The 25575-nt window shown below is 38.4% G+C and overlaps 1 protein-coding gene across 1 annotated transcript; it reads left to right on the top strand.

Moving 5' to 3' along the window:
• Positions 1-6843: 6843 nt before the first annotated feature.
• Positions 6844-25340, top strand: LOC139158763 (synaptonemal complex central element protein 1-like). The gene is made up of 13 exons (XM_070736097.1): positions 6844-6885; positions 10734-10796; positions 12065-12124; positions 14471-14545; positions 15206-15253; positions 16596-16650; positions 17619-17708; positions 19212-19275; positions 21204-21261; positions 21429-21543; positions 22252-22341; positions 24060-24152; positions 25251-25340. The coding sequence occupies exons 1-12, from the start codon at positions 6873-6875 to the stop codon at positions 24115-24117; spliced, it is 789 nt and encodes a 262-aa protein (XP_070592198.1). The 5' UTR covers positions 6844-6872; the 3' UTR covers positions 24118-24152; positions 25251-25340.
• The last annotated feature ends 235 nt before the right edge of the window (positions 25341-25575 follow it).

Raw genomic sequence — 25575 nt, 5'->3', positions numbered from 1 at the left:
GGAGCACTTATTTAATCTATGCAAAGGATTTTAATCAATTTATTTATTTAACTAGCACTGAAGATGTGCAAAATGTTGATTAACAGTGCTTTTAATGAGGCTACCTGTTTTTAATGTAATTTGATTTGTAATTCATTTCTTGAAAGAAAAAAGCTTTTTTATCTGGAAGAGATTTCCTCTTATTAGATGTAAGAAGCATACAACTTTTTTTTCTAAGTCCAATGTTTTAAAATTTACCTGCAAACTGTTCTCAACTGATAACCAATGGCTTACAAAATATCAAAGAGATCCTACAAGTAGAAATTTTAAAGTTACATATCTTTACCCTCCTCCTCCTACAAGTAGAAATTTTAAAGTTACATATCTTTACACTCCTCTAAAGTTTAAAGAGACATAAACTGTAGTTTCTAAATAATATTTTTCTCTTTAACAATTGCAAAAGAAAAAAAACTGAAACATTTGACAAAAATGATAATGCTATTGTCAGGAGGCTTTCTATGTGATTTTTTTTTCTTTGTGACTTTTTAAAAATTCTTTGTCCCTCTATTTTGTGTATTTCCTGCAGTTGTTCCAGATTTTGTTCCTTGGTTCCTGCAGTTGATTTTGAGCCTTTGGGGTTCAAAAACTATTTTGCCCTATGCAGATTTAGCTAGCATTAGTGAGTTATGTGTAGTCTTACAACATATATTTCACTGAGATGTTAATTTATTTGCTTTTAAATTATTGTTTTATTTATAAACCTTTTTAGATAAATAATATTTAGAGAAGATGTCCAGGTAGCCTATCAACACTAATTTGAGAATATTAGTTTTCAGGATGAATAGCAACAGAAGAAAGTTGGTCAAAATTGTATGGGACAAAGCTGAGGCATAATGCTGTTTATCTTTTCTGCACTACAAAGTTAAAGTGCTATCTGTTGGTCTTGAGCTGTCAAAAACAGACAAACCCTATAGTAGATTAATATTGTTGCTTTCTGTTGCTGATTCTTCCTTTACTGAGTGTATTTGGGGTCATTGACAAATAATGCTGACTAAATTATTCATATAAAGGTAACAGTTTCCCTTGTCCAGTCATATCCTACTCTAGAGGGTGGTGCTCATCTCTGTTCTTAGCTGAGAGAGCCAGTACAGGTGTGAAATGCCCGGTTCACTCGTGCCTGTGGGTCTTTGGAGAGCCAGTCGCAAAGGGAGCACGAGGCTCCGCCCACCCACCCAGACACCACTGTTTGGGGTTTTTTTACCCTCTGCATGCACAGAATGCTTTGTGCATATGCAGAGGGTAAAAGAACCCAAATGGTGGCGGATGGTGGAGCCTCACGCTCCCTTTGCGATTGGCTCTCCAATGATCCACAGGCACGAGTGAACCATGAGCAATTCACTCCTGAACCAACAGTGTCCAAAGTCACCCTATACCCTATTCACACATGGTTATATGCAGAGGTGTATGGAATGCTATTACCTTCCTACCAAAGTGGTGCCTATTTATGTACTTGCATTTGCATGCTTTTGAACTGCCAGGACTGCAGGAGTTGGGGAAGTAATGAGAGCTCACCTATTGCCTGGCACTTGGGTTTTGAACCTAGGCTGTCATTTTTTCAAAGTGACAAGCTCATTAACTTTAACAGCTGAGCTATTGCAAATTATATGCATATCATCATCTAAACCTACTGCATGTCGCTGTTGGAGATAGGTCTGATTGTGGGATCTGGTCCACCTTCTTTTGAGTCTTCTTCCTATACCCTATTCCAGTGTTTCCCAACCTTGGCAACTTGAAGATATCTGAACTTCAACTCCCAGAATTCCCCAGCCAGCATTTGATGGCTGGGGAATTCTGGGAGTTGAAGTCCAAATGTCTTCAAGTTGCCAAGGTTGGGAAACACTGCCCTATTCAGACATGACACTTTGAATAAACTTTTTAAAAATCCAACAGACTAGACCAATAAAGGGAGCTATGTCATAAACAGCAGGATTTCTCTCCCCTTCTCACATGTTTCCTTTATGTAAAATAAATGCTGACCTCAGGACCACCTTTGTGATCTGCTTGAGAGGCCACAGGGAAGGTGAAATTGATCTTGTCATTTTAGAGTTGCTTCATTTTAGTGATTTATATATTTATTCCAACCTGGTTTTATTAATACCACATCGTGCTTCTGCTTCTTCAGTCTTAATTTAGAGCAGTTGAACTATTTACAATATTGAGCTGTACCCAGCTTTTTAGAGTTGATGTCAAAATAGTGACAGATAAAGATGACCAAGAATTGGAAGAGAGAGAGCATGCTGTATTCCCTCAGAATTCACCAACAAATGCCACTCTGGTCCCACTCATACTGGTCACCTGATGGATCTAAGCATGAAATAAACATGCCATTTCTGTGGGTCCCCATAGTATTGCCTTCATCTCATCCTCAGTTCATGCTGAGGCAAGCTTTACTCATTGTTAGCTGTAGTGTTAAAGCCTGTTTTCTTCCTTAAGTTGACAACATCCAAAAGCTGCTGAAATGGGGATAAAATTGGTCATTTTTTGCCTCCCATTATATTGGAGCTGAAGTAGATTTTGAACTCCATTTTAAACATTTATTCGTCACTTTTGCTGAATGTGTTGCCTTGTCTGGAATAAGGAGGGCACAACTTAACGTTGGTGAATGCTGCAATTTAGAACTATGCCAAACCTGGAATAGATAATATTATATTGTAAGAGTGAGATGCACTTCAGCTATTATTGGCCCATTGCAATTTACACAAATTTGGGCTGTTTCTGCATGTCTCCCTTTCTCCAGTGAGTGTGAATTTTCGGTAGCATTATTATTTTGGATCTCTTCAAAAAGAATTAGCTCCTTTCTGTTGTAAGATGTTGTATCCTTGAACTGCATGTTTTGAAGATGTTTTCAAAATATATTTTTTCCTTTCCAGTCTTCACAAAGATAGTCCTTATGTTTCTTTTCCCTTTGTCAAAAAGCCTATCAGCAATTATCCTGCACCCGCAGAATAAATTATATTTTACATTACCAGTGGAAGAATGATATATTATTTATATAATTTTGTCATTACTGTACATTGGAAACTGGAAGCAGACAAGGCTAATTGTATTTAAATCTAGACAAAATCAAAAAGTAATGCTTGGCAAGATTTATTGAGTCCATAATTTAAAACAAGGACAACATTTTACTACATTTTACTATACTTTTATCTTTTTCATCCACTGAGGGACGCACCACCAGTAGTGACATGGTTAATCTTCCTGGAGGGGATTGAGTTACATGTTTTTTTTAAAGTGGTATTTCTTTTATGCAAAATAATGGGTTTTATGTGTCTCTTCTCCTGAAATTGCGTTGTTATAAAATTGTGATAGCACTATGGAGTGGACAATAGTTGGGGGCTAGCTGAAAAATGGATGCGAAGACTACCTGTGCATCCTGACTCAATACATTTGGCTCATTTGCTTCATTTAGCCGGAGGTACTTTTGAATTTGAATACTGTATTTAGGGACTGGTAGTAATTTTTATTTTTAGAATAAGGTATGATTTTTTTCATATATGTATAAATTATTCAGGTCTTTGGAATAGTAAAGGTAGGCCACAATAATGTTTGTTTACATAGGATTTTGGACAGTATAGATCAGTGATGGCGAACCTATGGCACTGGTGCCACAGATGGCACATGGAGCCATATCTGTTGGCACGCAAATCGTTGCCGTAGCTCAGCTCCAACATGCAAGTGTGTGCTGGCCAGCTGATTTTTGGCTCATACAGAGGCTCTAAGAGGGCGTTTTTGGTTTCCAGGGAGCCTCCGCAGGGCTAAGGGAGGGCGTTTTTGCCCTCCCCTGGCTCCAGGGAAGCCTTTGGAGCCTGGGGAGGGTGAAACATGAGGCTACTGGGCCTACCAGAAGTTGGGAAACAGGCTGTTCCCAGCCTCCAGAGGACCTTACGGGGGGAGGGAGCAAGGGAAGCTATTTTCGCCCTCCCCAGGCATTGAATTATGGGTGTAGGCACTCACGCATGCACGATAGCACGAGTGCACATTCTTTTGGCACCTGAGGGGAAAAAGGTTCACCATCACTGGTATAGATGTTTTCAGTGGCCATCTACATGGTCAAGGAAAATATTATACAGATATTCCTCCACTTATGATCGTTCATTTAAAGATAGTTCAAAGTTATGATTGCTTCAGAAGAAGTGATTCATGACCTATCCTTGAAGTTACAACCATTGTACTACCCACACAGTCTATGATTGCAATTCAGGCAACTGACTTGCATTTACAATTGTTGCCTCATTTTATGGTCACATGGACTGCAATTTGCAACCTCCACAGCCAGATTCCAACAAGCATATTTAATTGAGGAAGCCAAATTTGCTTAACAGCCATGTGATTCATTTAATGACACTGTGATTTGCTTAATGAACGATTGAAGAATATATATGTGGTTCAGGAGTGAACTATGGAGACCTTGGTGCTTTCTGAGCTTGGTTGGTTTTTTTCAAACATTTCATTACCTGGCTAGGTAACATCTTCAGTGCTAGAAGGGAGCTGGGTTTGCTTTTTGTTTATATAAAGTAGTTTGTCCACAGGGTCAATGTTTGCAAGAAAACAACTAAGCTCAGACAGCATCAAGGGCTCTATTGCTTAACAACCATGGTAAAAAATGATTGTAAAATTGGATGTAGTCATATGATGACTCACGTTATAATTATAGTGGCTTCTGACAAACATTCTGGCCCCAACTCTGATTGTAAGTGTAGGATTACCTGTATGCTTCATTGTCTCTTCTCACTCCATGTTATTTACCAAAAGTTTTTCATGGAGCAGGTATTGACCAATAAAGGTGTAAACCTTGTGCTGTGCCAGAAGCATTTCCATCCAAGAAAGTTGTAAAGTATCTAGAGTCAAGAATGTAAGATGAGTGGCTAAAATTAAATTAAATTGAGTTCAGTTAAAATAGTGCATCATTTATTGTAAAATTTTGTATTCTAGGAGACTTGATAAAGCCTAGAATAATTTAAGAAGCAGAAATTCAAGCTTTGTTTACAATGGATAAAGCAGGTCCTACAAACTAATTTCTTCTGAGCTGGGAGGGATTGACTTGATCATTTAAAAAATATCATCTTTCATTTTTGGTGCTAAATGAAGAGTAATCTCTACTTTGTTATTAATTGAAACAGCTCTTTATTTTCCAAAAATATGTATTTGACTTTTATTTTTTGAACTTGAAAAATGTAACTTTCTGCGATATCATGTTTCCAGTGTTTTATTTGCTTTTCTTCCATTTTCCCCCTTCTCCACACTCCAACAGTATTCTGTTAAGACACAACATTTCTTGGTCCTTTGCAGTTGGATAACTTGCTCTAGGATCTTGCATTAATTATGTAATAGGACTGTTATACTTGACCATAATTTTATTTCCCCTTTTTTTGCTGCTTTTGTACATTATAGAAAACTTGATGGAGTGTTGTAAGCAAATTGTCCTTAGCCCCACCAGAGTATTTCTCTTTGGCAGAATCTCTGAGGTCTTGGAACAAAGAACGGAGCTCTTCTTGTAAATAAAATAATAAAGTTATGTCAACAGCTGCACTTGAAGGAGCCTAATAAAATATTGGAGATATTGGTTGGTGTCTGAATATTTGCATTCCTGCTTGCTCTTTACAAAAGATTGGAGTAGCAGCCAGCTTCTGTCGGTTGTATCATGTGCCCAAATTCGCTTCCTCACAGCATTAGTAACAGCATGACACGGTCTCTACCATTTTCCTGCTAGAATTCCCCCCCCCCTCCCCTGTGCTGGCCACAGAACCCCCCCCCCCCCACACACACACAATTGGTCAGCACAAAAAAGAATGAACACTTTTAAAAAAACAGTCCTTTGGGAGTTGGGTGGCAAACAAATTTAATAAATAAATAATAAATAAGCAAACAAACAAATAAATATGAATTTTTTGGTCATTTTAAAACCCCTAGACCTCTTAATCATCTTGACTGAATTGATGATTTAGAGATCTAGACCAGGTTTAAAAGGGTTGGAGAGGAAGGAAAAAATTAAAATAACTCAAGGGAAAGAAGGGTGGAAGCCATAATTCTATGCTTGCTTTATTTATTTATTTACTAGATTTGTATGCCGCCCCTCTACACAGACTTGGGGCGGCTAACAACAATAGTGAAACAACATATAACAAATCTAATATTTAAAATAATTTTAAAAAACCAAACATACACACAAACATACCATGCATAAATTGTATAGGCCTAGGGGGAAGGGCATATCTCAGTTCCCCCATGCCTGACGACAGAGGTGGGTTTTAAGGAGCTTGCGAAAGGTGAGGAGGGTGGGGGCAATTCTGATCTCTGGGGGGAGTTGGTTCCAGAGGGTTGGGGCCATCACAGAGAAGGCTCTTCCCCTGGGTACCGCCAAATGACATTGTTTAGTTGACGGGACCCGAAGAAGGCCAACTCTGTGGGACCTAACTGGTCGCTGGGATTCGTGCGGCAGAAGGTGGTCCCGGAGATATTCTGGTACGATGCCATGTAGGGCTTTATTGGTTTATCTGTTTTCTTTCTATCTTTTTTTTCTTTTATATATTTTTCTTTCACTTTCAATACTTTTATTGTATTGGAAAATTTAATTGAAAAATCTAATGTGGAAACACGCCCCCCCCGCCCCACACGCACACATTAAGATTCACACAATGGTAACTCCTTGGTAGGCACATGCTGATTTTGCACGCAAGGGCAGGATAAACAAAGGCCTAGTCTTCTCTCCTCAGCCTGCAGCTGAATTGGTCTCCAAGCAGCAGAGCAGTTGCCTTCTTATTTTTTTTCTGTTTAGTGTCAGTTGAGAAGAGGTGCGAAGGGGGAAGGACCATCCTGCATCCTGGGGGAAGAATATGGAGGGCCCAGGTAAGAAGGAGATGGGGACAAAGATGGGGACCGCCAGAGGGGGGAAGAATCCAGAGCCATCAGAGGGGAGGCAGCAGTGTCAGGTTATCTAGCAAAAGTAACCCCATTTTTACAACATGAGTAGGAAACCCATTTGAACAAGGTGGGAGGATCACACCGAACCCCCCTCCCCCATTTTTCCTTTTTATTGTAATATTGTAAATCACCATATCAGTAATTTTCAGAATATTTAGCAGAAGTAATGCCCATTGGTAGAACAGAAGGAGTGTTTGAGAGGGACAATCATATTGACTGTAACTGAGGTAACAAATGTTAGAAGCCAATTATTATTTATTTTTAAGTGTATTGTTTCCTATATTTTGCCCCACTCTTCCTTTCTTCTTTTATATATTGCTTATTCTTCTTTTTCTCAAGGGAAATATCTCAATAAAAATTATTATTTAAAAAAAATCCCCAAAAAGAGTAGAAACCCCATTTGAGAAAGGTGGGAGGATCATGGCCTGTAAATTTCTTTTTTGACTCATTTCCTCCCTTTATTTGTACCATTATAAATCATGATGCATTTACGTATTTCAGGGGAGATTTCAATGCTGTAAGGATTATATAATTATACGATTAATACTTCCTAATGTTTTATTATTTGATAAAACTTTTTATTATTTGAAACAATAAATATTTACTTATTATTTAATTATTAACAAGTATAAAATATTAAGAATAATGTTTTATCTTTGTTAATAAATGGCTTTGGTTCAAAGGAAAAATATAATTTGCTAAACTTCAAAAAGTGGCATGGATGCCATGTTAAAATGCAAATATCTCCTTTATTAAAATGCTGAACATAAAACATACAAATTCACCATAACATAAGAGAAAGAAGCAGGTACATCAGCTAGGAAGTAGATCACATTTCCAAGTAAGGATGTGCCAACTAGAAACATAGAAACATAGAAGACTGGCGGCAGAAAAAGACCTCATGGTCCATCTAGTCTGCCCTTATACTATTTCCTGTATTTTATCTTACAATGGATACGGTATATGTTTATCCCAGGCATGTTTAAATTCAGTTACTGTGGATTTACTAACCACGTCTGCTGGAAATTTGTTCCAAACTCCAAACTACAGGTTAAAAAGATAAAAGGTAATAAATACAGTGGGTTATCTGGGAGTGTTCCTGTGCAGCCATTGTCCAACCATACTTACTTGCTATGTTGGGGCTCTTTTAATAAAGAAAAAATAATATTCTTCACAAGTGTCATTTGGCTTTCTTTTTCCTGGCTTGGAGCCAAACACTGAAAGCGGTTTTTATTTATTTCTAAGAGCAGCAAGGCGTAGGAGGGCTCCTTACAAGATGTGGTAAAATTCTGTACAGTGAGGTTTCCACCCGGTTCTCATCCACTTTATCACATTTCCCCCTCTTCTCAACCAGCTCGCCTCCCATTTTTTTTCAAAGTTGTGGTTTACCGTTTGTGAGAAACATTTGGCAGATGAGCTGTGGTTTTTCTTTTTCCTTAGCTGCTCAATCGAAAGGGAAGAGAAATGATGATTAAATAGGGAAATGAAAAAAGTAGCTGCTAGATTGGTTCGTTTTTCCCTTGCCAGGTGTGAATGTGTAACTTTTGAGATTTAGAATTTCCTGCTGAACTTCAGTTTAGCCTTCCAAAATATTATGTACTAAAACCAAGAAAAATAAGTGTGATCCAGCATTATATTATGACAGGATGATATATTTTTTGATTAGTTAGATTTATATCTTTAGGGATTCAAGGTGGCATACCTAATGCTCCCTCTTCCTCTATATCTGCACACACAAAACTAGAAACATATTAGGCTGAGTGTCACCCAGTAAGTTTCTGTGGCTGGGTAGACTTGAATTTGATGTTCCCTGCGTCTCGTCTTTTACCCTACACAGAGAAATTATAGACAGCAAAGCTTGGTTTCGCTTCCCTGAAGAAAATTAACTATGAATATTTGCTCTTTTGGAATGCTGTCTAAAATTTACCTATGAGATAAATTATTTGTGTGCCTAATCACACTTAAAGTGCTATTCTGTTCTGTGCACCAGTTAATTGCTGTTGTGTTTGGGCCTGAGCCAGCCGTTGCTCCCACAGATGGGAGAGACGCGGCACAAAGTGAATGTGAAAGCCTGGCTGACAGCCAGGAAGATGTGGCAGACAGCCAGGAAGACGTGGCAGACAGCAAGGAGGACGAGGCCACTGGGACGCAGGATTCAGCAGACAGCTCAGGGGATTTGGCATGCAGTCTCTCAGACAGTCTTTCGTCCCTGGGTTCTTCTGCAGATCAATATATTGATCTGCGTAGCCGAAGAGCTATGCAAAGAAGGGATCGCTTTAAGGAGTATTACAAGTCATTATAGGAGCACCTGGGCTGGGTGTGGTTCTTATACTGAGGGCTGGGTGTGGTTCCCTTAATGAGGGCTAAAGAGATAAAAGGGAACAAAGGCCAAGGCAAACTGTGGCTGTTTATCTGTGTTATTTTGTGGTTCCTGCTCTGAAGTTTCTGTTCCGTGCCGTTGGAGTTTTCAACCCAGCTTTTTCAGACAAGTGGGAGGTGAAAACTCTGGGACTTGCTGTTTGCTCCAAAGATTCAAAAGGACTCCTGAAACGTCTTTGCTCATTCCAGGTTGTCTTTGTTTGTTTTTCCTGTGTTTTTGTATGCGGCTGAAGTAAGACTTGCATTGTTTTCGGACACTACGAACTGTTTTGAGTAACCTTTTTTGTTTATTTAATACAAGTTTGCTGATTAGCAGAGCACGTATGTGTTTGATTTCTTTTCCTTGGACTGTTACGCATTGCCTGAGCCAGTCAGGCAGAACAATTGCTATTATCTTTTCTGTGTGGAAAGTATTATAATTTTGATTTTGTAACATATGCAGGAAGAATATTGCAAATTCCATTTCACAGGAGGACTCTTTCAGTTAAGAGAAAAGAATCTTCCATACAGGCAAAAGGTCTACATGCTCTTCAGATTTTGATATACACCATCTGGGTCAGGGGTGGGTTCCTTCCAGTTCGGACCAGTTCGTCCAAACTGGTAGCAACCCGCTGGTGACACCATGAGGACATCACCAAACCGGATTGGTTGGTGCCAATCCGTGGATGCTGCCATATTGTTTTTATTTTTTTGCATTTTTTTAAAAAAAATCCTTCTGAGCATGTGCAGAAGCTGAGTTCCAGCACTGTGTCTGTGGTCACCATCTTTTGGGGGCTTTTATTTATTTAGGATTTTTTGTTACTGTGCATGCGTGAGTGTGCAAAGCAAGCGCGTGCCCATGTGACGCAGGAGGGAGTGAATTGGCAGCGAGGTAAGTTTGAACCCATCTTGATCTGGATTAATACAGAATACTGTACAGTAGTCCCTCGCTATACCGCGCTTCACCTACTGCGGCTTCACTTCATCGCGGGTTTTCAAGAAATATTAATGAGAAAAATCATTCGTGGATCTTCGCTGGTTCGCGCGTTTCTGAGGAAGTCGATCGACAGATTTAAACAGCCCGCCGAACTCGATCGGCAGGTTTTTAAAAAAATATATATCTAAAATTGTAAATACTGTATTTAAATACTGTATCTAAAATAAATACTGTGTGGGAAGGGTTTATAAACACTTAAAACAATGAAAACTTACCAAACAATTACAATATAAATACTTAAATAAGTACTATCAGTCGATAAATTCCCCATCGCGGATTTCACCTATCGCGGCCGGGTCTGGAACGTAACACCAGTGATAGGTGAGGGACTACTGTATACACTTGAGTGAATGATGATATCTAGCTTGTATGGATTATGACAACATTTAAATAATTCTGTTTGTTCTTCTTTGTCCAGGTTCCTGGAACTTTTCATCAAAAATGGAAGAGATACTGTCTCTTGTGAAACAAATGCAAAACGGTATTTTGAAACTAGGGCCAACAGTTAAAATGGGACATCTTAGTAAAATTTTAGAGTGTGCACATGACAGTAATGTGTACCTATTCAATGATTAAAATGGGTAGCCCTCTAGAGAATCTATGACATTTCACATTTGAGCTATGGCTGATGAGTTATTAAAATCTGGAGGACAAGACATTATTTGCCATATTGAAAACAGCTGGGAATTTAGACATTGGAATTCTTTCCCCTCGTATTATGAAAAAAGTTGTTCTGATTAGAAGATAAAGTTGGACAAAAAGGCTGAAATTTCTGAGATATATTTGCAGGAAATGAATTTGCTAATTGTTGACTACAAATGAATAAAGTAAAGTAGCTTCAAATGTGTAACCGTTTCTATCCAGGTACACTGCATGTTGCAACATTATGTCTGTACAATAGAACTAGTTAATTTCATGCTCCCTTGGGGGCGGGGGGGAGCACAACAAAATACAATATCACATAATCTAGGGCAATGATGGCGAACTTTTTTGGCTCGGGTGCCAAAAGGGTGTGCGCAAAAGCGATAGCATGCACATGTGTGCTAACACCCATAATGCAATGTCCTATCCCCATGTATGTGCACAATCCCCACACTGCCCCCACGCATGCGTACAACCTTCCGCATTCCCCCCACATGGTTAAAAAGAAGGCCGAAAAGAAGTTCATAAATCAGCTGACTAGCACTCTGGAACTGATAGGGCAGCGCCTCACGTGCCCTCAGATATGGCTCTGTCATCGGTGGCACCTGTGTCATAGATTCGCCATCACTGATCTAGGGGAATCTACAAAATGTAATTGTTATGTATATAGTATTGTGATTGTAATATTGCTTTGGTGACAAACACTGGCCAGATTCTGTGGCTCCTTGATCTATTCATTTTAGAGGGCTATGGTGTGTATTTGATTTAAACAAAAATTTGCATGATGAGGGAAGGCCAGGAAGTTCTTACTGGGTGGCAAGAAAAATATAATAGAAGAAGGGATACTGATTTTAGGGGAATCATGATTAAACATCTAGTTTTCATTAAAAAATAAGTTCCAACCAGGATAATTTAAACTATCGATATAATTTGACAGTTAATTATTTTAAATTACCGTATCCTATTTGTCCTCTGAAGCTGCCAGTTGCAGTGGAAGGAAATATATGCAACAATGTACAGGAAAGTGGTTATGGCGAATTTATATAAAGTTTTAAGATATAATAAAGAACCCAGATGAAACTTTCTCCTTTTTTCTTTCCTTGATAGTGGGAAATCTAGAGCCAAAAATAGAAGAGCTAATAAAAAGAATTAATAAATTGCAGCAAGGTAAGAGATTCAAATGTAAAATAAAGGGCTGGTTTCTGTGGTTGGCTGGCAAAAGTCAAGGATTACATTAATATACTTTTTTGATAAACTTAATTGGATGAACATAAATTGAGCAATAGAAATATTTTACCTCATTTGAAGAGATCATTCATTTGATTTAAATATGTTATGATATTTTGAGACTCTTGGTAGCTCACAACAGCTCTAAAACAAAACATTTCTATGCTAAATATAAAATTAAAATAAAATAAAATTTACATAACACAATATCACAATGATGGTGAACCGTGGCGCTTGGAACCATATCTGAGGGCACACAAGGCTTTGCCTATGTCAGCTCCAATACACATGTGCGCGTTAGCCAGTTCATTTTCAGTATTATTTTTGGCTGTTTTCACTCTCCCCAGCCTTTAGGAATAATAATAATAATAATAATAATAATAATAATAATAATAATAATAATAATAATTTATTAGATTTGTATGCCGCCCCTCTCTGAAGACTCGGGGCGGCTCACAACAATAATAAAACAGTGTGACAATGTAAACAAATATTTCTGAAGTTTCCAAACGCTTTTCAAAGGTAGTCCCATGTAGAGAGCGTTGCAGTAGTCGAACCTCGAGGTGATGAGCACCTGAGCGACTGTGAGCAATGACTCCCTGTCCAAATAGGGCCGCAACTGGTGCACCAGCGAACATGTGCAAACGCCCTCCTTGCCACAGCTGAAAGCTGATGTTCCAATGTTAGCTGTAGATTGAGGAGGACATCCCAGTTGCGGACCCTCTCCGAGGGGAGCAATAATCCCCCCCCTAGGGTAATGGATGGACAGATGGAATTGTCCTTGGGAGGCAAAACCCACAGCCACTCTGTCTTGTCAGGGTTGAGTTTGAGCTTGTTGACACCCATCCAGACTCCAACAGCCTCCAGGCACCGGCACATCACTTCTACTGCTTCGCTGACTGGACATGGGGTGGAGATGTACCCTTCTGAAACCTGGGAAACAGGCCAACGGGCCAACTGGAAGTCTGGAGGCATCAGGCCTGTGCGTGTGTGCGGGGGGCAGTGTGGAGGTTGTGTGCATGCGCAGGGGAGGGCAGTGCACATGGTATTGCATGTGACCGCACCCTTTTGGTACCCGAGCCAAAAAATGTTCACCATCACTGCAATATCAAAGTATCACAATTCACCCCTAAACCTTATCAATTTTTTGCTCTTTCCCCAGCAAAAGGATTTGTGACTCTGTCAATTCCTGAAGGATTGGTTGGTGGTGGTGGTGGGGGGGTGTAGAAGTGGAAAATGTGGACTGCCGTTAGCTGCTGTAATTTTCTCCTGTGGGTGTCCCCCTCCGAAGCCGAAATTAATGCGGGTTCTCAACCTGGGGGTCGGGACCCCTTTGGGGGTTAAACGATCTTTTCACAGGTCACCTAAGACCCTGGGAAAAGACAAACTTTCCATGGTGTTAGGAACTAAAGCTTCTATTCTGGTGCCTTATAACTAACTCCTGAAAAGTTACTATCAATGCAACTAATCTAGCCTCCAGGGGCAAACATCTGGCCTTGACTTCCCCCTTCCTATTTTATAAGATTGGACGTCTTCTCTTTTTATTTAATGCTCTAGTATTTTCTCATTGCTATTTCAGTTTTCTTCTATCTGCAAACAGTGGTCTGTTAAAAATAAAAAGAATAGCTCTACAATATCTTTTATTAAGATTCTTCTGTAGCATAATTATCAGTTTCGAAAGCTATTTCTCTCTTTTTGCTTTGTGACTGGCATAGATTTTAGCCTGGGAAATTGGGAGGGGTTTTTTTTTTGGAGCGGTAGAAACTTAGTCATAGCAACATTCTTTACTTAAGGACATTTGCCTACACCTGCTCGGGACTGCCTGGAGATTATATCCAGTTGAATGTGAAGATTGGTTGGATCATGTGGTGAACTTGTGAGTGTGGGGCAGAATTGTGAAATTGGGTGGAGAAACCCTGTAAATTTTCAGATTTGGATTTCCCCAGATGTGCCAACATGACATCTCTAATAAATTGGATCTTTAAGGAACTTCCAGCCTCAGAGTTTTATTTTATTGCGGATATTTTCTGGAACCTTGACAACAATCTTAATAAAAATTGTTACCGATGCACTTATTTTAGCTGAGTAATATTACAAAGGTTTAAGTCTATTTTATTTTATTTAGGGAATCTATATTATTGCCTATTTGCACATGGCGATTCAAGGTGGCTTACAGAATATTTTGACATTATATTATACTATTACTCAAATGCAAAATCCTTGTTGTGAATTTCACTACTTATTATATACTCTCTCAATTTATTTGTTATGTGCATTTTTTTTCAGCCAAGAAGATATTAAATGAAGAGATCTCTGAGGCAAATGAACACAGTAAGACACTTCAGATAGAACTGGAAAAGCGTAAGTATCTGTTCTCTCATAGTTCAGATTGAAACCAATTAACCAAATGCCACTAAGAGAATGCAATCCACTTTGAAGAACACTTTGTTTTAAATATACATGTTTAAAATTATATTATTACTATGGTCACCTTTTAATATTAAGGCAGGTTTTTAAACCAAACTATGCTGAATAAATCATAATGGTTGGTTACTACATAAGTGAAATCATAATGGATGGGTTCATATATATTAAACAATAATGGGTGGACATCACTAAGCAAGCATCCATATTATACTATGTTACTATGAATAATTTACAGTGCTGTTGGTCTGCAGGTACAGGTCTGTCAATTTAACTATTTTAACAACAGCCAAGATATTACATCAGATGTACCAGTACATAGGAATGACTGAGAAACGGGAGGAAGGGCCACAAACTGGGCAACCAGCATTTAAAGGCATGAAAGCTCAATGCAATAAGATTATTTTGAATTGTTTTTCTGTTCATTCTTGTAGACTGAGGGCACTTTACCTGTAGTAAATGTATAGCACTTGGGAACAGAGGATAATTTTTTATAATGCAGTTTTAGAACAATAAGCATCAACATCTGAGGTTTCTTCCATTTGTATTTTCTGCAATATGATAAAAATAATGCCTAAATTCTAAATTCTCTTGTAGTGAATGCTGAGAAGTCAAGCCTTGAAGAAACATGGAATGAGAAAAAAGGTAATGGAAAATTTTGAGATACTAGCTTGATTGTTTTTAACATTATAGGTTTTAGCAATTTGTCCACACTATATTCCTTAAAATTTCGCATTTGTTGCAAGGACAATCCACTACCGGTATTAATATTATTACAATATTATGTATAGTTTCAAGAGATACATTGCAGTAAGAAATACAGTTTTAAATTATACTTTATGTTTTGGCATTATTTTAAAGATTAATTTAATTGCAGGATTTAAGATTAATTTAGTTAAGATTTATCTTTTCAATACTTGTATACCTATTCTTTGTGTAGGTTTCAATTGTTAATGTTAGAAAAAAAATATAAGTTTTGTATTAATAGTTTCTTATTGTTGCTGTTAGAATATACATTTATATCCCATCCTTCAATGCATATGTTTCCAGGGTGGTTTACAGAACTGCAACAGAAACAGAGAAAAACAATAATCAAATTCATTTGAGACAATGGCAGTGCTAAAGCTCCACATTACCCACCCACCCTTTTTAAAAAAGCTACAAAAGTCAGCATTTCTTCTTCCAGCTCTACCTATTCTCATTTGTTACATGAAGATGACATATTCCATAGGCAGTGAATTAAGGCAAAGTGAGAACGTGTGGCCACAGGCTACATACATCAGAGGTTTTTATGCTGCTCTGACAAAAGGCAATGGTTCTCCAAATTTTGAGAAGAGTAGCAGATAAAAACTCTACCATAACTCCTAAAATATCATAGCTTAAAACCATCCCAAATCCCCTCAAAGTACTATCACTTTTTCACATCAAAATATGTTGAGTATCAATTTGATGAGTTTCAAAACAGTTCAGTATGAAGGTACCATTGTAAGTATATCTTAAAAAACAACACTTAAAATTCATGTGTGGTGCAGAGAGAAAATTATCTCAATGTATTTTCTCCACCAGGTAATTTAAATAATTTCTGTATTTGACAATATTGCCCACTTTAGTTTTTATTTACCTCTTGAAGTTTCATCAGATGGAATTAAATCTCTTTCATGTAAAGTACATAGTGGACCAAAATTTTAATCAAGCTGATCATCACAAGCCCAACATCCTTTTTGATGAGTCTTTTCTTTCTTCTCTTTTCTTTACCTAACTTTCCAATTAATACAGAGGAGAAATAGAACATTCTCTTTTCTGCAGTCCCTTGTTGCTTTATCTAATGAAAGTTGTGGCATTGCATGATTGCACATGTTCTGTTTCTTGAAAGTAGTGGCATTACTTTGGTTTTGGAGAACATACAGGACATAAAACCATGGCAGAAATATTATGCAGAAACAGAATAACCTGAACTGCTGAGAGTTAATATTTTCTTTTCTTGCAGAGCTCAAAAATGTCATGCAAATGCATTCAAAAGAGACACAAGATGAAGTGCAGAGGTGAGGTGGGGCTTCTGATCCATCTGTGGACTTAGCTATTGAAAAGTACTGAGCAATACTCTAGAATACAGAAAGAAACACAACAAATTACTCCAAGAATAAGTAAATAAATAAATCTGTCTGTCTGTCTGTGTAAAATGATGTCAGTATATATTATTATTTTTGATTATTGCATTTTATCATGATTATCATTTGTTGCTTGAATGCTAACTGAGACCTTATGCACAGAGACAAATTTAGAATAGAATAGAATAGAATTGTTTATTGGCACATAAGGAATCGGTCTTGGTGCATATGCTCTCAGTGTACATAAAAGAAAAATATACATTTGTCAAGAATCATGTGGTACAACACTTAATGATTGTCATAGGGATCAAATAAGCAATGTAGATTTCTTGTGTGTCCAATCATACTTGGCCAATAAAGAATATTCTATTCTATTCCATTCCATTATTCCATTCCAGGGGTGTCAAATGCAATTTCATTGGGGGATGCATGCTTGATCTCCAGGGTCTGGGATGGGGCATGGCCAGAATAGGCATGGCCAACTTGACACCATTCATGCCAGGGCATCTGTGGCAGTTCTACTGCTCTGTCAGCAAAAATGGGCTCCTGAGCTCTGTTTTTGGCTGAGACTGCCTCCTGCAACCCTCTGCCAGTGAAAACAGAGCTCGGGATGGCCACATTTGGCCCTCCCAAGCTCCGCTTTTGCTGGCAGAGATACCACTTTGTGGTTTTCAGGGTCGCCTCGAGGGCCACATTTAAATACCGTGCAGGCCAGATGCAGCCCGCAGGCCTTGAGTTTGACTCCCTGTTCTGTTCTGTTCCATTCCATTCTATTATATCCTAATGCATATGCTTTCAGTAAAATGAGTTATAGTTGAATACATGGTCCAAGAGCAAAGTGATTTTCATAACAAAATTAAGAATTAGCCCATTCTGTATCTTGGCTTCTTCTCATTTACCAGGGAGCAGAAATTGAACCTGGACTGCAAGCAAAGAATTGAAGAAGTCACAGCCAAGATTCAGATGGAAAAACGGAAGCAGAGCGAGCAGAGGTTGGTTCTTTGCAATTTTGCTATAAATATATGTGTGCTAGCATCTTCTGATTTCATTTTATTCATGTATTACTGAAAACGTTATTGCATTTAGATCAGATCACATTTCAGACTGCCTTCATTCCTTTAGCAAATCATTTTCTGAAAAGAATAAAACTGCATTAATTGAAAGATTAAATAATACAGTAATGCGACTCAAGAAATCTCTGATTTTGTCACAATATTTAGGTCATTCAATAAAATTGTTTGCAGATAGGTTTAATACTACCAATTTACTTAACATCTTTAGTATATTCAATTCCTTACTAGAAAAGTAAGTCTTCTGACTTAAATAGCTATAAAATAGTTTAGACAGACAGAATAGTCTGTATGCCTTAGCCACAATAGAAAGCTGTATGCTATGCCAATATTCTGAAGTCCTGTACTTATTTACAAGGTGCAGAAAACAAATATGCAGAGTTAATATTCCATTATTTTCTTTCTTTGGAATATGAACAACCAATTTTGAATAATGAATGTGGGAAAAGATGAATCTTATAGCAGTGTTTCAAGTATGGCTGTATAACAATGGTGTTATATGAAAAAGTAGACTGTATTTTTAAAAACACTTGGAGGAATGCTGTAGGCCTGTGTGTCTTGTGCATCCTCTCTAAAACCAAACTAGTCTTGCACACTTTGAACTGCACAAATCATTTTCAATATTCGCGATTCAACATGGATCAGCACTTTGGTGATTTGAATCAGGAAAATAATGATGCCCTGCCTTCGCAATGCTATGCCCAGCCCTCCTGCACAGAGGCTGCAATTCCATTAAGTTACGGTAAGCAATATCAGGAAGAGATGACTAAAGATTACTATCAGACCTAGAATACAAATGGACCCAATGCTAATCAAAGTAGCAATAGAAATACACTTAAACTTATATACTGTTTTACAGTACTTCACAGCCTTCTATAAGTGGTTTACAGAGTCAGTATATTGCTCCTAACAATCTGGCTCCTCATTTTACCCAAGTCGGAAGGATTGAAGGCTCAGTCAACCTTGAGCCTGGTGAGATTTGAACTGCCGAATTGCAGGTGCTGGCAGTCAGCTAAAGTAGGCTGCAGTACTGTACTCTAACCACTGTGACACCATGGCTCCAAACCTGGCTGATGCTTTTATTTGCAGCATCTTGACCTACTGCACAATTATGGTAATAGGCATGACCACACCAAGCACCCACTCAATAGCAATGCCCTTTAAGACTGGCATCTGCTTCATCTTTTCTAATATATATAGGTAAAGTGGCTCAGTATTTCCAAAGTTGAGGCTCAGAATCTGCATTTGAGACAATGCCTCCCCTTGACCAGCCCTGCAAGGAAGTCCTTCCAAGGGCTTGATGTGCTAGATTCTGTTGCAGTTGACATTCCCTAGAAGTGCCAGGAAGGAGCTGAAATTATTTACAACGCAATAGTTTATTCTGTCTTGTTCCTGCCTTGTGTTTATTATTTTTCCTACTTTCAGATTTGCATTTGAGCAGTTACTTGATGAGTTGATGGAGAAGCACAAGAATCTCTGGGAACTTTATGTAAGAGCCTGTTTTTCCTACCTCTAGCATAAATTATATTCTACAATACTCATTAATATTGTAATAAATGTAGGCGGCAAAACTGTAAGTTAAAGATCTTGAATTCCAATTGCCTTTGGGAATACTGACATCAAACTATGTAAAAAACATTTGGCCCTGTCCACAAAGAGATATTTTACAGTTTTATCCTGAGGTCTGAAAATACAATAGAAAGAGTGGATATTACCATATACAGCAGTGGTGGGTTGTAAAATCCGTGTGCATAAGCAACACTTTGCACATGCGCAGATGCATACCGGGCAGGTGGACAAAGCCTCGTCCCGCCGGCACTACTGGTTCTAAAAACTGATCCGAACCAGGAGCAACCCACCACTGATGTACAGACATTGGAAAATCCTTCCAGAAGAAGCAGCTACTTTTCCAAAGAAATACTGTCAAGAGTCTGTGGGTGTATTGGGAACAGGGAGGAACATATTATTTGTTTACAGACTGACTGCTGACTTCTAGGTTCTTGGGTGTTCTAATGAGTCAAAGTTGTGCTTTTCTCAGTTTACCTTCCTATTTTAGCTCCTAGGAGCACAGCCATATAAATGAGATTAAAATGAAATGCCAAGTGGAAAAGGGCTAGGCAACTGCCATGTTGAAAACAATAAAAAGCAATTGATATATGGAGGGAACTTTCTGCACAGTAATTATTATGTCTAAGGCATTGGTAGAAAGACTGCCTGTTATACATCAAGAAAACTTAAGTAGTTCTCATTTACTCAAAATGGCAAGAACACGATGTCTATACCAGGGGCAGGTAAAGTTGGCTCTTCTATGACTTGTGGACTTCAATTCCCAGAATTCCTGAGCCAATCATGCTAGCTCAGGAATTCTGAGAGTTGATATCCACATGTCATAGAAGAGCCAACTTTGCCTACCCCTGATCTATACAATTTAGGAGTACAGGTAGTCCTAGACCAGGGGTCTTTAACATTAAACACTCAAAGAGCCTTTTGGACACAGGTGTGTTCCTCCCAGTTCAAATTGGTAGTAACTTGGTGGCCTGCCATATCCCCAAACTGGCTCTCTTGGTGGCGCTTAAGGAGGCCCAGAGCAAATGGAGTATTTTCCTTTCTCTGGGTGCTTGAAGAGGGAATAAACCACTTTGCTGTGGTGATTCCCTCACGCTGCCTCCCATACACCTGGTGCGAGGTTGTCTCCCGGAGTGTCTGGGTGCGGAAAGGCAAAAGGGGGCGCTTCGCCCTGGCCGGATCAATTTGGCTTTAGCCAAACTGAGGAGTCACAACTGAAGAAAAGGTGCTGGCTACAAAGCGAGCGAGCGAGAGTGGAGGGGAGCCCTCCAGCATGGGAAGGAAGAGGAAACAGGTAGCAGCAGCAGCAGCAGCAGCAGCCACCTTTCAGTCAAAGGAGTGGGAGGCTCCCCTCTCTCGCCTGCCTGGGTTTCTCTCTCTGGCACAGTTTATGAGAGGCAGCCTTGTGCCGGGTGTATGGGAGGTGCATGCTCCTCCTTGCCGCCTCAAAGCACCTCTTTTTTTTCTCTAAGCCTTAAAGTTTTGGATTTTTTTGATTCTCCTCACCTCACCTTTTTCCTTTGGCAGGGACTGTCCTCCTCTTCTTCTTCCTCCTCCTCCCACCCAAATTCTGAGCTTTTATTTCTTTCCTAATGGGTTTGCACACATTATTTGCTTTTACGTTGATTCCTATGGGAAAAAATTGCTTCTACTTATAAACTTTTCAACTCAAGAACCTGGTCATGGAACGAATTAAGTTCTTAAGTAGAGGTACCGCTGTATTATTTGTTTAAATTTGGGAAATTTTGTTTAAAGTTGGAAGATTATTTCTGTTGATATCCTTCCTCATATCTACAGCATATTTTTGTTATTATCTTGTTTCTTTTCATCACATCACTTTCCACTTTTCAGGCCAGGGAGAAACCAATGGCTGACATGAAAAGGAATAAGGAACAGTTACTACTTGAAGGTGAGAAAGAGAATGCACTATTTGGGACATTTAGGTAATTTAGATTACCTAATCTAAAATCATTCCAATTAATTTCTAATTTGAAAGTACCTTCAGTTTTCAAGGCAGGTAAGGATGCTTAAATGTGATGTATCATAAAGGACTTATATATTGTAATATTCCATTAGAAAAACTAATGCAAGAGAAACTGGCTCATGTTCAAGATGAACTGGATTTGCTGAGCCAGGTTGCATTTAGTGAAGAGAGGAAGTTTCTGAAAAGCCAGGCAGCTTCATCTACTTTGTGAGTATAGTTGTGAGTTCACTTCTGGGATAATAATATTTAGAACTCAGATAAGAACGTTTGTTCCTTCCCAAGGATATCCAAGAAGTTACCTTTTAACATTCAAAATGAACTACAATAGCAAGTTAAAATGCTATTTGTATAAATAAGTAAAGAGTAATTAATTGCCCTTCTTTGAGGGAGATGGACAATTCAGAAACATGAGATATAAATAAATGAATAAATAAGTATAATTAATTAATTAATTAATTAATTAATTAAGAGCCGGGGTGGCGCAGCAGGTAGAGTGCTGTACTACAGGCCACTGAAGCTGACTGTAGATCTGTAGGTCAGCGGTTCAAATCTCATCACCGGCTCAAGGTTGACTCAGCCTTCCATCCTTCCGAGGTGGGTAAAATGAGGGCCCAGATTGTGGGGGCAATATGCTGGCTCTGTTAAAAAGTGCCATTGCTAACACGTTGCAAGCCGCCCTGAGTCTAAGGAGAAGGGCGGCATAAAAATTGAATAAATAAATAAATAAATATACATGCCTTCAGCAAAATTACACGAGACTATTAAAAACTCTAGTATGTCTCATTATATGTTTTTGGTAATTTTAGATTGTTGGAATAAAAATAAATGGGCCAAATAATTGCTCACCACAAAACAACTTACAGCTTGATAGATTTGATATATAAGAACTCTTATTCATACCTTTTTCATTTCCAGAGAGTTATTTCAAGAGGAAAACAAAAAAGCAAAATTTTATCTTGAAACAGCCTCAAAGTACAATTCTGATTTGCAAGAGAAATGCAACAAGTGAGCAAAAAAGTGGAAATGCATTTGGATAAAAAAAACATACAATTAATCTTCTGCAGATTCATTTCTGAAAGATGAGAATTTCTAGGCAATTTCTCGTATTATGGTGCATTGTCTATTTGAAGCAGATTTACAATGTGAATTTTATGTATTATTAAACATTTAAAATCTATTAGGATACAAGTAAAAACCAACATTTAATTTCAATCAATCAGAATAGAACTGGAAGGGATCTTGGAGTTCTTCTAGTCCAACCCCCTGCTTAAGCAGGAGACCCTATACCTGTGATAGCAAACCTATGGCACATGTGGCATACATGTCACAGGTGGCATGTAGAGGCCTCTCTGTGGGCACAGCAGCCATTGCCCCAGACCAGCTCTACTGTGCATGCACGCATGGCTCCCACCAGCGAGCTGATCTTCAGAACTCTGCCACACATGCAGGGGATGTACATGCACACGCGAAGATGCATGCATGGGGAACACTCGCATTGCATTTTTGGGGTTTGTGGTACATGCTCCTACCCGTTTTGGGCCTTCACCAACCTGGGATGTGGGGAGGCACCCCCGCAGTGCATTTTGGGCCTGGAAATTTGCCTGCAACAGCCTGGAAGCCAAAGGTGGGGGCAGGGCACATTTATGGTGACACTCACATTGCATTTTGGGGTTGTATGCACATGTGCTTTCACGCATGTGTGCTTTGGGCACTCGGCACCAAAAAGGTTCACCATCACTGCCCTATACCCTTTCAGACAAATCACTATCCAGTCTCTTTTCCAAAATCTCCAGTACCCACAACTTTTGAAGGCAAGCTCTTCCACTGGTTAATTGTTATCACTATTAGGAAGTTTTTCTTTAGTTGTAGGTAGCTTTTCTCCTTGATTAGTTTCCATCCATTGTCCTAACTACAGGTGCTTTGGTGAATAAGTTGACCCCCTCCTCTTTGTGGCAACCTTTCAAATACTGGAATACTTCTATGACACTGCTAATCCTTATTTTCTCTAGACTAGCTAAACTTAAATCCTGCGACCATTCTTCATGTTTTAGTTTTCCAGGCTAATCATCTTATTTTCTCTTTTGTGCACTTTCCCCAAAATCTCAATATCTGTTTTTGGAGTATGGTGACCAAAACTGGATGTAGTATTCCAGGTGTGGCCTTACTAAGTAAGGCTTTATAAAGTAGTACCAATACTGCATGTGATTTTGATGCTATGTTTCTGTTTATACAAATAAGGATTGTATTAGCTTTTTTTGGCTGCTGTTGCACACTGCTGGCTCATATATAAGCCTTCTAGTTCCACTAGAACTCCAAAGTTCCTCTCAGAGCTATTGGCGTTTACTAGAATATCAATGTCCCTCTCACAATTATTATCAGTTATTAGCCAAAAAGTTAATACAATCCTTGGTTGTGGAAACAGAGGCATAGAATCAAAATCACGTGTATTAATACCACTTTATAAAGTCCTAGTAACGCCATACCTGGAATACTGCATCCAGTTTTGGTCACCAGAAACAATATATTATGGAAATATTCTAAAACAAAGATAACCACCTCTACCATCTACCAGAATTCCTATTCCTGCAAGTTTTAGTTATAATTATAAAAACTTTGTTAAAAATTGAAATATGGTCGCTAGTTTTCTGTCTCTTTTTCCCCCTTTTATATTTATTTCTATTTTGATCCTGTTTACATTGTTTAACTTCAAGTATTTACTTTAGGCTAAGAAAAGAGCTGGAGGTCTTTGGGATGGAGGATGACAGCATTAATGAAGATTAGTTTGTAATCCACCACACTGTTGCACAGGAAGAAACGTAAATACTTTTAATGCATTCTTTAAAGCTGTTATTTAACAGTTAAGGTCTATAAAGCAGGGTGGGAGCAGCCACCTATCTGGTATTCTAAAATTAGGGAGATGATTAATACAATAAGACTTTTAAGCAAAATTAGAAAGGAATGAACTCTTTATCACAATTTTTTTAGGCTGCCAACCTAATTGTCCTTGCTTTCTACTTAGAGATGTAAGGAAGGCGGCCCGGCCCCCCTGCATTCAAGTACCAATATTGAAAAAATTGGGATCTTATGCCACACTAGATATGAGTTCATGGGCACAAGATGAAACATTGGTTTCTTAAAGTTTCAATAATTAGTTCCTATTGATTCACTGTAATGCATCATTCCTCAAGTAGGGCCTGCCACTGGAATGAGGTTCCCTTGAGATCTGGAGGGTCCCTATCCTGCGCGTGTTATGAAAAACACTAAAGATTTGGTTCTTTGCCAAATCTTTTGGCCAGGCTAATTGAAGCCCATTTAGGTTATGTGGATGGAGGATTGTGTTGTTATTTCTGTTTTCATCCCTTTTGTTATATTTTACTTCTTTCTTATTATGATTTTTTGTTTTACTTTTTACTTGTGAACTGATTAAAGTTGCTGGGAGGTGAGCAATATATAAAGCTCATTAAAAACCAATCAGTAAATATAATCAAAGCCTCAATAAAACATTGAAATGCTGCAGCTCTGAGGAAATAGCGGACAGTCTTTCTCAGTTGGCAGGAACATTGGCTTTCCTTCACTTCCTGGTTTCTTGAGTTTGCCATTTTTAGTGGCTCTTTCAAAAGAAAGACACTGATGGCTTTGCAGCTTCCTCTCATAGGAACCATGACCAAAGTGTAACGTAAAATAATTTATGTGAAAGCAATTTATTTTATTGATCCACTGTGAAGCTGGCAGAAGAGCAGTCCAGATCTTCAAATTGCTTCTGAGGAAATGGTAGTGTGGCAGTGTTTTAGGTATACTGTATCTTGATTTAACAAACACCGAAGTTCATTTTCCCTTGATCTATACAAAGATAGATTAAAATATTATAGAAATAATTTCCTAATTTTACATCTCTATTCCCATCCCCATGATAGGTCTATGGATACAACAGGAGCTTTGCTTTAGCACTGAGAAAAACCATCTTGGATGTCTTGCTTCACACTTAAATTTGTGACAAACCATTTGCTGGTAATAAAATTTCTGTTACCTCTGCTGTCTTGAACATGGTCTAATAGAATTTTTGGTATTTCTTGATGTTTATTGATGCAAAAGCTGTAGATCAGTGTTTCTCAATCTTAGCAACTGTAAGATTTGTGGACTAACATACTAGCTGGTGAATTCTGGGAGTTAAAGATCTCACTTCTTAAAGTTGCCAAGGTTGAGAAATACTGATTTGGATATTAGTGCTTCACAAATTAT

The sequence above is a fragment of the Erythrolamprus reginae genome, chromosome 2, assembly GCF_031021105.1.
Source record: "Erythrolamprus reginae isolate rEryReg1 chromosome 2, rEryReg1.hap1, whole genome shotgun sequence".
Classification (NCBI taxonomy): domain Eukaryota; kingdom Metazoa; phylum Chordata; class Lepidosauria; order Squamata; family Dipsadidae; genus Erythrolamprus; species Erythrolamprus reginae.
This window is presented reverse-complemented; position numbering and strand designations above follow the sequence as displayed.

Excerpts from the sequence above, each read along its gene's own strand:
- LOC139158763 (XM_070736097.1), top strand. Across the intron at positions 12,125-14,470 it reads AATTAATAAATTGCAGCAAG|CCAAGAAGATATTAAATGAA; the intron begins GTAAGAGATTCA and ends ATTTTTTTTCAG. Across the intron at positions 16,651-17,618 it reads ACACAAGATGAAGTGCAGAG|GGAGCAGAAATTGAACCTGG; the intron begins GTGAGGTGGGGC and ends CTCATTTACCAG.